The 13,004-nt window shown below is 38.4% G+C and overlaps 1 protein-coding gene across 2 annotated transcripts; it reads right to left on the bottom strand.

Moving 5' to 3' along the window:
- Positions 1-1,123: 1,123 nt before the first annotated feature.
- On the bottom strand, positions 1,124-13,003 carry CENPN (centromere protein N). 2 transcript variants are annotated; one of them, XM_081871962.1, is made up of 11 exons: positions 12,782-13,003; positions 10,379-10,559; positions 8,929-8,974; positions 7,411-7,470; positions 6,533-6,609; positions 5,967-6,143; positions 5,718-5,819; positions 4,742-4,799; positions 4,115-4,227; positions 2,590-2,713; positions 1,124-1,592 (listed from the first exon to the last, which is right to left on the bottom strand). In XM_081871962.1, the coding sequence occupies exons 1-11, from the start codon at positions 12,829-12,831 to the stop codon at positions 1,477-1,479; spliced, it is 1,104 nt and encodes a 367-aa protein (XP_081728088.1). In that variant the 5' UTR covers positions 12,832-13,003; the 3' UTR covers positions 1,124-1,476. The 2 variants fall into 2 exon arrangements, with proteins under 2 accessions (XP_081728088.1, XP_081728089.1); XM_081871963.1 differs by having other exon boundaries at positions 12,697-13,002.
- Position 13,004: the final 1 nt, after the last annotated feature.

Raw genomic sequence — 13,004 nt, 5'->3', positions numbered from 1 at the left:
ACCAGCATTTTCTATCTCTCCATTTGTAAAATGGAATATGGCTTATTGATAAGAATGTGGACAAAACAGGGTGGTGGTTACCCCCCCCCCCATTCAGCAGTTGCATATGAAAGATCTTGGGTTCTGAGGCCTGTCCGTAGCTGAGAACCGATAGGTAGAAATTCTTTTGTTATTTGCAAAAGTTTGTTTGCAACTTGTGTACATCCATGGGCGTAGCCAGGATTTATGTTGGGGGGGCAGGCTTCATGTTAGGGGGCAAATCCTCAGTTTAGTATGAATTTTTCCAAATGTATGAAGCTATGGATGTCATTAACACTGGAATACAGATCTCTACATTCCAAATCTACCTGTTAAATGAACTCAAATTGATATGTACACACAGTGCTTTTTCTGGGGGGGGACACAGGGGTACGCATACCCCTAAACCTTTTATGAATCTTTGTACTTTTCTCCATTTACTGTATTTATTTTTCCCAATTTGAACTATAAAATTGTGCTTTTCTTCCAAGTCAAAATGAGTACCCCACAACATGTGAATTAACTGCAAAACAGGTTTGGACATTAAATAAGAATAGGAAGAAAATCTAAAAAAGGCTTATATTAAAGAAGAAGGAATACCATTAGCAGTTGGATTAAATATCCACTAATGTCAGTGTTTAACCTTTAAAAATTCAAAATAATGATTTTACATCTATAGTAAATAAATCTTTGATTCTCTAAAATATGCTGTCTCTCAACCTTCTTTGGAAATCTGATTGTAATTCAACAGAGGCACACATACTTGATATAAAAGAGATACTACCACTATAATGGGGCCAGTTACATGCTCAGACTTTGCAGTGCTTTGAATCAGGGTATTTTGTTATTCAGAGGGGGTGGCTGCTTCAGAGTTTGTCTCATTATACTGTACACAGCTTGAGTTTTGTATACATCAAATCACTATCACTACTGATGACTACATTTGGGGGTAAAACAGCAAGAATTTGTAAGCCACTGGACTAGAGAACAAGGAAATGCATTACAATTCCAGTTCTTCGATAAGCACACTACTGTATTAAATGGGAAGTGGCAGTAAAATGTAATAGCTTTATTTACTCTTGTGAAAAAACTTGGACTCAAGCAGTTATAAGCTTTCATTTATTTAATCACACAGCTATTTTAAAACTAATATTACAAGCACCATGTTTATTATAATTTTAATACCATATCAATAAGAATTTTAGTTTCATTTGGTTAAACAATCAAGCACTTTGATATTACATCTAAATTCAGTTATTTGCTAAAGAAGTTCACCTACTCATTGTCCAGGAAGTACACACAGACTCTGGTCAACAGGTCACACCAGCTAGCAGGCTACAGCCTGCTAAGATGTCATATTGTAATCTGACCAACTGAATTGTAAGAAGTTTATGGGAATAGATTCCATGTTGTTTTATTTTGCTGAAGAGAAATAATCCACTCCTTTGTCTAAAAATGTCATGAGCTTGCAAGGGTTTGTGATAGTGCACTTTTTCTCTCATTAATTCTAAAATAGTTCCTGGCTTTTTGGGTGATGCAAGTAAGTAATGGTGAAGGGGGAACATCTGCCAGCCCTAGAATAGAAGAAAACAAAATTAGAATCAGTTCTAAGTTTTGCATATGGTTCCATATTGCCTTGAAAGTACAGCTGTCCAAAGAACAAAACAGTTGGTGGGAGCTGTCTTTTAAGGGTCACATAAGCCTTTTCTTTTAAATACAGCTCTTCACTTGGTTTATGCACTTGCATTTTATTCTAGATCACTATAATAGTCTATAATCCTCTGTATGTTACACTAGACCAGGACTGGAGAACTGATGACCCTTAATTAGCCATGCTTATTACAACTCTCATAATTTGCCTTACTTACTAGACGTCATAGGGGTTGGTCCAATAGTTCCCTACCCCACACTAGGAGACCATTAGTCAAGTTCAGCTCCTAATGTCTCCTGCTTGCATAGTTTGATACATTTCAGTTTCTCACTCCCCTGTGCAAGTCAAGAAATAGGAACTGAAGTCCGAACATTCAGCTGCAGTGCTTAAGGGCTCTGAAGATGTTATGGAATCATTTGCCTGCATCTTAGCTTATGTTGGAATGTTGGCACAGCTAATATTCCACAAATCAATTTTTGGCACTTAAATACAGTAGAACCTATACTTATGACTGCCTCTACTTGGGCCTGATCCAAGTTGCGAGCATGGCATACCCGGAAGTAAATACCGGGTTTGCTGCGATTCGTGCATGCGCAAAAGTGGCTGCCGCTGAATGCACCTGCACACAACAGCGCTTCTACCAGCGACCCTGATCGACTTATGGACAGACCTCTGGAATTGATTATGTCCGTAAGTAGAGGTTCCACTGACAAGTGAAACAGTATATTTTGCCAGTTGTCTGATTATCAGCTGTCATTTAAAGCCTAAACCATTTTTAAAACATTAAAAGATTAAAAATAAGTTTGGCAGTGGTGGTACTGAAACTCAGGAATTACTGCTTCTATGGAATCCTTATGCACCAGATAAGCATACAAAACATAATACTATGAGTGTGCATTCTCAGACACTGGAACACTTACCGGCAGGTGCTAGGGATTTCAGTGACTCTAAAAGATGAGGACTAGAAAACTTGACCATACATCTAAACGGGTCTTTATTGTTCAAGATACCATTTTCTTGTTCATTTCTGAACACAGTCTCAAGCTGTAAGTCAAATCAATAAATGGGTTTATAAAAAAGAGCTCTTTGTAGCTTATAATAAGCAGATAATTATTTTTACAGTTCAAAGTGCTAAAACTGCACTTCATTTTCAGCCAACAGATTATTACACTCAGGATCTTGGTTTAAGATACCATGGTGGTCCATTAATTATCTGCTCTCAGAATCCAACAGTTATCCTTTCCCGCACCTCATTTTAAAAGAGCTTCTTTAAGAAATCTACAAACAGGAACAGGAACTTTTTCAGATTTTACAATCCTGTTTTTTTCAAAGTACTTATGTTTTCTTAAGTATGTGTGTGTATACACACACACAGAGCCAATCAATGAAGCTTGAGCTCAACATATGGAGAACTATATCACTCTGGTGGAATTCTACCTGTATTGTACCACTTTACTTGGGCCTTCTGTCACAAAGACATTAAAGAAAACAGGTTCAATAGATGTGCATTTAAAAAAAACCAAAGAGTGCCCCCCTGTGGCAAATAGGCAACAATGCCTAAAACAGCCTCATTCATAGTTTTAAAGAACCCAAAACACCTGCAGCAATTTTGATTGTATTTTTATCACTGCACTAAGCTACATATTCTAATTTACTGTCTCAGTATTGCTACAGTATTGGCTCAATTAAAAAGCGTAAGAATTACTTCAGTCTCAGTACACGACCCTCTGGGGTAGTTGTGAATTGAGAAAAGTACTTTAACATTTCAAGACCATGATGTATCAATTACAACATCAAAGGAATATCACCATTCTGTATACAGGGTAATGATCTGCATGCACGGCTGGAAATCCCATGTGTATGTAAAATAGTTCATTTAAGAAAAGTAAGCCATTTAAGCCCAGGGTTTTAGACTGTATTTCAAGCAGTCTATACAGTATAAGAATGGACTCATGCAACACTGAGGAACAAATCAATACTCTTTCAGTTAGTACAATGAAATCTTCACGCTAACAGTTGACCTATCTTAAAAAAATTGCAGGGCTGCTACAGAAATAGAAAACTTAGTCAATAATATGAATTTTAGGCCACAAACAACTCTAATTGAACTTAGGAACTTACTTCTGAGTAAACAAATGGGATTGACGTGGTAATAGAATAAACAGAATAAAAACTGAACTTGTTTGTGCATCTTACACAGGGGAGTACCTCCCCTGAGATGGTGCCTACCATACAGTTTCATATATTCCCGTATTTCTTTTTAAACTGATTAATGGCACCTTTTTCAGTTGATCAACTAGTCTTATTCAATTAATCTAAGTAGTTAACTGACACTTCAGCCCTAAGTATTGTTTTGTGCAAAAATAAATTTTATAGAATACATATACATAATAAATGTATATTTGTGCATTAAAATTATATAATATGCATTAAATATAATTTTACCTTGTATTGTGCAAACTCTAGTTTTGGCTGAGGACCATCACCAAAGGCTTCCTCATTAATTCTTTCATTTCTTTCCTTTTTAAGTTTATCTTCCTTAACTATATTTGGATCCACTGAAAGTACAGAACCATATAAAATTTCATGTAAAATGTTATCCTTTTCAAAGTGGCATTCAGAACTGAACAGAATTCCAAAGATGTAAAGGTCATGATGCAACAGAGTAAGACATACACACGCAGTCCACTGTTGTGTGCTTGAAGTACTATATGAATTGTGCTGCAGTGTCCCCCCATTCATTTACTCTATAACAAACATACTAAAAGTGAACATATCAACACCAGAGAAAGCTATGAACTTCCAGCTGTGAGTTAAATGCATGCAAGACAAATATTAGCCACTATTTAAGTTTCTGAATATTTATTTAAATATTTTAGAAGATTGATAAACCTCTCCAATTAGTGCACAACTTGCTGAACCACTTCCTGTGCACACGCACATAGGGGATATGGGCACCCCAAAACAGATAGTCATGTGGTAAACATGGACCTCCTTACAATGGCCAGGCTTCTTAATATTTAAATATACTGTTTTGCTATATAGAGTTTTAAACCAAGATATTATGGATACCTCTTTGCAGAATGCAATTTCGTTCTTGTTGAGGTTGTGGGTGATGAGTTTGAAATTTCTGGAGGGGGGTCCATGGAGAGATAGAATAGTGATAGAACATTGTTAGTGTATTTTTGCCTCTAATGAGTGATTGTATGAAACTGCATTGCATTCAATGCTTGTCCTACTTAGAGAAGACCCACTGAAGTGAATGGGCATGACTTTCAATGGGTCTACTCCAAGTAGGACTTTGTATACAACCAATATTCCAAGTTCATTGACTTAAGACCCAGTTTGCATGCCATGAGAAACTGTTAACTATATATTATGCTTAATGACTCCAGCAGGGCTGTTTTGCTCCTCCTTCTAGTTTATGAAGAAACAAACCAAATCACTGGCTTAGCATCACAAAACTGCAATCTGATTTATTTAAAAATGCTGACTTATTGTTGTGGTTTGTTTAGAGGAAAACAAACCACAACCTCTGCTTTGAACATTAGACTAAACCAAGTATTTTTCCTTCTTGCCAGTGCTCAGTGAAGGACCCTTGGCTCAACTCTCTCTTCAATAACCACGAAATGTAGCCAAGAACAAACCTTGGCTACAGCTCATGGTTAGTGAACACAGATCTTAACCACAAGCCGCAGTTCAGACAGCACATCAAGCCAAACCTTGGCTCAGCACAATAGCAAAAAGGACAGGGGAGGAACAAAGTGACTTAGCAAGGTTCAGCTTAGCATGTAATGCAAAGCAGTTCAATGGCATATTTTGAGATTAAGTGATAACAGACAGAAATGATAAAAACTCAATAATGGCTCTAAAAGCAGGAGGGAAACTAATTCTGGCCCTTATTATCTCTTCCTGATTGTAAGACTGTACAGCTCTGTAGTACTATAAGCAATCTCTCTGAAGGAGAAAATTTCCTTACCTCCTGAGAATTTTAGAACCAGGCCTAAGATTTAAAAAAAACCCCAAGATTTGACTTAGAATAACTCACCTGGCTACATCGCTTAAGTAAAATATCTTTAAGCGAGTCTAAACAATGGCTTCGGAGGTCCATTTCATGGATGTCATTGTAACTGGCAGCAATCAGCAGGGCCTTTAATTAAAAATGAAGGTGTAAGTTTAGTTGAAGCTGAAAGAGTTGTTCCATTATTTCTGTTAATTCACTCTTACTAAATGTAAGTTTAGAAATTACTTTGAAGATGACAGAAAAACAAATCTTTACCAGACATAATGTATTTACCTGCAAAAGTAACGCTTTGCAGTTCTTATATCTAGAGCTGGATATGAAGACATAAGGAGTCTGTGAAATGTAAGCTACATAGGATGGCTTGTATTGGTTGGGCTTTGTATACTGTGTTCCCCATGCAATGCGAATCCAAATTGCATTGTCTTCAAACTCTTTAAAGCTGATAGTTACCTGAAGTAAAGATAAAGGAAAAATATATATTGCAGTCTAGCTGGCAGAAGTGGGCACTGAGAACCCTATATCTAAAGAAGTACAGACATAGTTGTTTCTTACATGTGTGTTACAAGAGGCAGCCAACACATCATGAACTACTTTAACACAATGGTTTCTACAATGTATACAAAGAAGTTATGAGATATGAAGCACACCTAATTACCTTCCCAATATGATACTAAATACTGCATTTAAAAAAACAACAACCCAAGGATCACTGCTAAATAGGATAGATGGTAGACATTTCTCCATTTAGTTTCAAACTACTATAAATTTACATTATTTTTATACAACAGGATAACAAAACATTTAAAAGAACCCAAAATATTAGCATTGTTTATGCTCACATTTTTCAAAGCTGACTGAAGACTTCTTTTAAACTTCTTTTTAAAATTTGCCAAGTCAAAAATGTCATATTCATCACCTGTCAATAAAATAAAACATTTTAAAATAAGCTTCATTCCAAACATAACTTGCATTATTTTAGTTCAATCATGCAAAATACCAAATTAATTATTTATTATTAATAATTTTAAAATCCTGCTTTTCAGTTAAAAAACTTTTCTGAGACAGTCTCACATCCCTGCCCTCAGGAATGCAATCAAAAATATGAAATACAAAACGAAAAAGTGTTGGGAGAGAAATAAAATTTAGTCACTGTTTCTCAGTTCTTGTAACTATCAGCTGAAATTACGGGAATTCAAGGTGAGAAGGGGCCAAAGTTTCTGGTCTTGCAGCAGAGTTTATGGAAAGATCCCGCAGTACCTCCTCCTGTAGGATGGAATGGCTGCTGTAGACAATAGTTCTGGAAAGGGCATAATAAAGTTGCTCTTTCCTCAAAGCAAGTCTAGAGCTGGTGTAATGAAAACTAATCTGCCATTCTGGCTGGCATGAGTTGGTGAGGCTTAGGATGTGGTGGTGGATCCATACAGACACACATCCCAGTTAGATTGCTCTGTTTATTTCCTGGGGGAAATGTTTTATTGTTGAAGGAAGAAGTATATCTTGGCCTTTAAGTAGCATTAAGAAAAACCCAACCCTTTGAGCTCTGCTAAACAGTCAAAGGTCTGCAAGAAAAACAGCGAAATTTTAGAGGTTTCCAGCAAGTTTTATAAGACAGCTGACACAATCCACTTTAAAGTGAGGATAAGCATAATTAGACTATAACAGATAACTGGGCACTTCACTTATTTATATCATGCTTTTGATAATTATAAACACTTACCTTCTTCTTTTGTCATTTGATAAACAGTCCAAAGCTTTTTGTCCCTATATGTGTAGTTGTCTGAGGAAAAATATTTGACAATAAACAGCATTGCTTATTAACACAAGAATCCATAATTGTTATAAGCTAGCAACTCCTCCCTACACAATGCAGGAATTTCATATTTCATTTTGCTGATTAGTCAACAGTTTTGCTCTTTGTTACAGAAAGGATGGCTAAGTTCTGTATGCTTGGGAACCAATATCTATTACACATTCTGGAGACTAGAACAATCCAACTCAACCCTTTTCATGGATGATCAGTTTCCATATAATAAAACTGGTTCCATCCAACAATTAAGAGCTTCACAGAAATAGGACAAGTGTTTTCAAATGGTAAGAGATAAACAGATTTCCAAACAGTGCAGATACATACTCTTCTCATTGGCCACATTTGCAGATAACTCTAAGTCATACATTTTGGCTTACTAAACAATACTGTACACAGATACTCCCACTTTCCTCATCCCTTCATGCAGCCAAAATTTACTTCTCTAACAAGTATAATTGTCAGCAAATTTTAATATCATTTCTGATTATATCTGCATAGGGTCATTTGTACCCAAAATTTCTTCAGGAGCCAAATCCAACCTGCAAGTGACTAGTTGAGTTATTTCTTCTTATTGTTATTTCTACCATAAAGCAGCTTACAAGAAATGTGAATACAATAAAGATCAAATATTTACCCAAACATTTATTACAAATTATGATGAGGAGGAGAAATTATGGTTCCTTAACTTGACATTGGGTATAGATTAATTCAACCTCCATTTACTTTTCAAAAATTGAAGTAAACTAGAAATCAATGCATGATCTGGGGTACTGTAGTTACATTTTAACATTTCACAATGTAAACTATAAATAGCTGCAATGTAAATGTTTACCAAATACTACTAATTTCAGATCACAAAGGAATTCAAACCTTCAGATTCTGACAAATATTCAAGCTTGTATTTAGTGAGTTATGCAAATACCATTTAATAGTACTGTAATCCTATAAACACTTTTGGCAGTAAGCCAAATTAAACAGTGACATTTGTAAATAAACAGAGGATTAAGTTGAAAAAAGCATCCCATTTCCTTATCTGGCTCTAAATGTAATTCAAGCTACGTATACTGCAAAGAAATGAAATCTTAGTGTAGTAGAAACTTCTTTGCTTTGGGAATGTTCATTGGGGAATACGATTACTGGCTAAACACAATTACTGGGTTGGAAAGGACTCTTGCCTTCTGAAGATTGTACATGGATAGCTGCGCCTAGTATCACTGTGTAATAAAAACAATACCATCAAATTAAGAGGAAAGGGGAGTGATCAACTACCTTGTATTACCTAAAAGTTAAATGATTTATTTTTTTGACAAGACAAATATTAATCCAATCAAAAGGAAGTGCTGAGTGCTTATCCAAAATCTAACTGGTTTATACTAAAACAGAAACTAATCACAACAACAACAAAATATAAGAAAACATTTCACTTACAAATTATGTCTAGATCTGCTGCATGCTGGATAGTTGCATGGTTTTCCTTCAAGACAATAAGAACAACTAATCAAAAAAGTTAGACGATATTATATAGGCCCAAATTGCATACAATGGTAAGCCACACCTATTTCCAAATGTACTGGTGCATGCTGCTCCTTCACACCAGCCCCCTCCCCTCCATGTCATGTTAGGAGAAAACAAAGTAGAACAGTGACCTTGTATTACTTGCGAACCAGCATTAGTGGTTTGTTTTCGCTAAACACGTAAGCAAATGTGTGAGCATTTGTTCCCACATAAAACCAAGTCTATGCCCTGATTTGTTTTCTCCAAGCATGGAGGAGGGAGTGGATGTGAAAGAGCTGTGTGCACCAGCATGCTACTCATTCACAGTAAACCATGGTCCATGGCTTATGTCCAGATCTGGTTAAAAACCAGATTAAATTAAAATAATATTGCTTCATTATTAAGATCTGAACATGTAAAATCTATTAGTTATTCATTAGTTGCTTCATTGACAAGAAACTGGGGGCACTCCATCACAGATCAACAAGGGGCTACAACAGTCATGGATTTTGTTGAAATTCTGCAGAATCATTATACTAATCAAAATGTATCTACAGCCAAAGTAGATACTGAGCCTCACCACAGTTGCTCCAAGGTCACATTTCCCATACAACATGTACAATTTGTAATAGACTGTCAGCGGGAGGGGTTTGTGACCCTGTCCCAGGGGTTCCAGTTACACAGCGCTCAGATTTCTGGATTAGGTGCTAAAAGGAGCTCCATCACATTGCCCTGCTATACTCCAGCACTGGAGCCAGAAGATACCGTATGCTCCAGTTCTCAGAACTGGAACAAGAAGATATGCACCCCAAAGGCAGTGCTGTTTTCTACATCAGGCTTCCTCAAACTCGGCCCTTCAGATGTTTTGAGACTACAATTCCCATCATCCCTGACCACTGGTCCTGCTAGCTAGGGATCATGGGAGTTGTAGGCCAAAAAAAACAACAACTGTAGGGCTGAGTTTGAGGAAGCCTATTCTACATCATTGCCCATGCAAGGAATAATAGTGGCAGAAAAAAGATGGGGCATAAATGTAAGAAAAATGTGCCCCCCCCAATGTGCATTTAGAATTCTCTCACTGCAAAGACCACTACTTTTCACACACGCTCCCAGGTGCTCACATCACTGCCTCATCCTCTTATTTGGGTGAAGACATCACCAAAGCTCTGGTGGGTCCTCTATTAAAGGCACTTGAGAAAGATTTCAGTATTAAGAAACCAACTCCTATTAAAAGTAATTTTAAAACACAGATCACCAATAGTACAGTCATAGTACTTAAATAGTACAGTACTATGTTTCCCAGTAAGCATGTTTTTTATTTTATGCAGAAAAAACATTGACATTTGTACAAATTTCACAATGATCCTTCCAATACTGTTCTCACCTCACATAGCCGAACTACTTCTTGGGACACATTTTCCTTTAGCTGATGGATATTTAAAGACTGAAGCTGAGTTTCAGACAGAAACCCCCATGTGGTCAGCATTTTCCCTATTTCAGAACGTGGGATTCGCAGCACAGTTCTTCTAATGTATTCAGCTACTCTTTCATCCATAATGAAGACCCTTCAAAATAAAATAGAGATTAAATATTCAGATACATTACACCAGGCACCCCCAACCTTCGGCCCTCCAGATGTTTTCGACTACAATTCCCATCATCCCTGACCACTGGTCCTGTTAGCCAGGGATCATGGGAGCTGTAGGCAAAACATCTGGAGGGCCGAAGGTTGGAGATGCCTGCATTACACACTTAAGATAGACAGCATACAGCAGCTGTGAAAAAGGTAAATCCAATATTAAGAATTAGTAGGAAAGGGATTGAAAATAAATGGCAAGAATTGAAATGCTACTATAAGTATTTACTGCAGCCACATTTGGAATCCTGTTACAAGTCTGGCTTCATCTTAAAATGGTATCACAAAGCTTCAAAAACCCCAGGCACAACCCTAAAATAATTACAGGGTTGAAACACCTTCAAACAAGAGATGAGCTAAAGTTTTAGGAGTTTTGAAAATATAATTAAGAGGGTAGGATAGTAATATTTACAAAATTATGTTGGCAAAAATATAGGTCGAGAAACCTATAGCTACATATTCCCAAAATTCAGGATAATCACAACAAATTTAGATCTTCATCACTTGAGATTTTAAGGTCTAGTCATACTATAAAGTAGAACCTACTGTGAATCAATCATCCTATCCACAACAGGTAGATATTAAATACTTATTTTCTCCTGTGTTTTGGCTACATCAACCTGCTTCAGAAGCCAGTACAGGACACACTATTACAACAGGGGTAATCAGTGTGGTGCCTTCCAGATCCTATTGGACTCCATCTCCCATCAACCCCAGTCTGCACTGCCAATAGTCAGGGATGATGCAAGCTGGAGTTCAAGTACATCTACATTCTATTTTTATCTTGCCATTCCTCCAAATACATGTTCCCCCCATTTTATCCTCACAGAATGTCTGTGAGGTAGGCCAGGCTGAGAAAGGAAGTGAGTGGTGCATGGTTACTCTCCGTGAGCTCTGTGAATGAATGAGGATGTGAATCTGGAACTATCAGATACCTGGAACTATCAGATACCTGCTTTTAGTCCGACACTGTAAGTGCCGCTTTATACTGGCTTTTACTCTTGTGAGAGCAGTGCAACATAAGTGTACACTGGACCCTATTTTCTTCTGAGAGTTGTTGGAAGATATATTTTTGTAAGCTACTTAAGAGCGTATTTTGTTTTTACAATCGAGTGGTCTATAAATGTTATTGAATATAAAAATGCTTGAAGTATGCAAAATAACAGAGCATCTCCGAGCATCTTGGTAGCAAGAGCCCATGGGGTCCTAGGCACACACATGGGGTCTGTGTCCCTTTGGGGAACAGAAGACATGGCAGAGAATGTCATGCTTTAAGAAATATGGTTTATTCACCTATTTACACCTTCAGTCTGAATGCAGGAAGTCCAGATTTTACACCATAGTCATTCCAAAAGGTAGCAGAATAATAGCCTGCAGCCAGCACACTCCAAATGATGGATCTCAGCTCTTTTATCCTTCTTCACCTAGCCCTCCCCCAGAGCTGTTACCCCGGCAACCTCCCAAATCCCAGTCTCAGTTCACACCTGGGGGCAAGAGAGAAGTTTTGTTGTCTTGTTAACTGCCCCTGTTGTACCCTTGACAGCCATAGCTCCGCCAGGTTGGTTTGCATAAGCCAGCCCAGGAATTCCCTGCCTGGCACAGCTGTGAAGTTGGTGTCTTAATCCACATCCCATTTAATCAAACTCCTAATAGTTATTTATTCCTAGAGTTTGGGGGGATCCCCCCCAGATCTATAACAATTTGGAAAATATCCTCATCAGTGAGCAGCAGCATTCTCCCCACTCCAACCCACTTCCTGACATTACTTTGGGGATTACGGAGCGGGGCTCCTATGCCCTTTATTCCTGCTGGCTGGGGCTGATGGGAGTTGCAGTCTCAAACACCAGGAGGGCTCGACATCCGGTACCCCAGGCCCAAAGGCCATGACTCGGGTTCAAACCCTCTCGGCCACGAAGCTCTCACTGGCTGCGACTTCTTCTCCCGGCCCTATCCTACCTCACAGGGTTGTCGCCAGGACGAAATGGGGATCCCACTATGTTAACGGCCGTCCTGAGCTCCTCGGAGGAAGAGCCGGATAAAAATAAACTGACTGATTTACAAGGTACCGTTTCCCCGGCTCGCTTTCTTCTGAGGGAAAAGGGCAGCCCCTGTTACCTCAGCGGCGCTCCCCCACCCTCAAGTCGAACTTACTCGGCCCCGTCCTTCCCATCACTGGCGTTCAGCCGCCGCCTCTTTGCCATCTTCTTTTTCGGCTTACCAGCCCCTCACGACTGCCGCGGCCGCCAAACCGTCCCCTCAGCTTTGAACCAGCCAATCAGCTGCCGCCTTCTCGTCCGCCAAAGCCAATCATCGCCCTAGCGGTGCCACGCGCCGCGTCGGCGGCTGCGCAGAGCTCGAACCGCGATAGTCAACA

Source organism: Podarcis erhardii, assembly GCF_964252035.2.
Source record: "Podarcis erhardii genome assembly, chromosome: 7".
NCBI lineage: Eukaryota > Metazoa > Chordata > Lepidosauria > Squamata > Lacertidae > Podarcis > Podarcis erhardii.
The sequence above is the reverse complement of the archived record's forward strand: the minus strand, read 5'-3'. Positions and strand labels throughout refer to the sequence as shown.

Coding starts and splice junctions, on each gene's coding strand:
- CENPN (XM_081871962.1), bottom strand. CDS start 12,831: ATGGCAAAGAGGCGGCGGCTGAACGCCAGTGATGGGAAGGACGGGGCC. Junction 10,560..12,781: donor GATGGGAAGGACGGGGCCGA/GTAAGTTCGACT, acceptor TTTATTTTGAAG/GGTCTTCATTATGGATGAAA. Junction 8,975..10,378: donor AAGTAGTTCGGCTATGTGAG/GTGAGAACAGTA, acceptor ATTGTCTTGAAG/GAAAACCATGCAACTATCCA.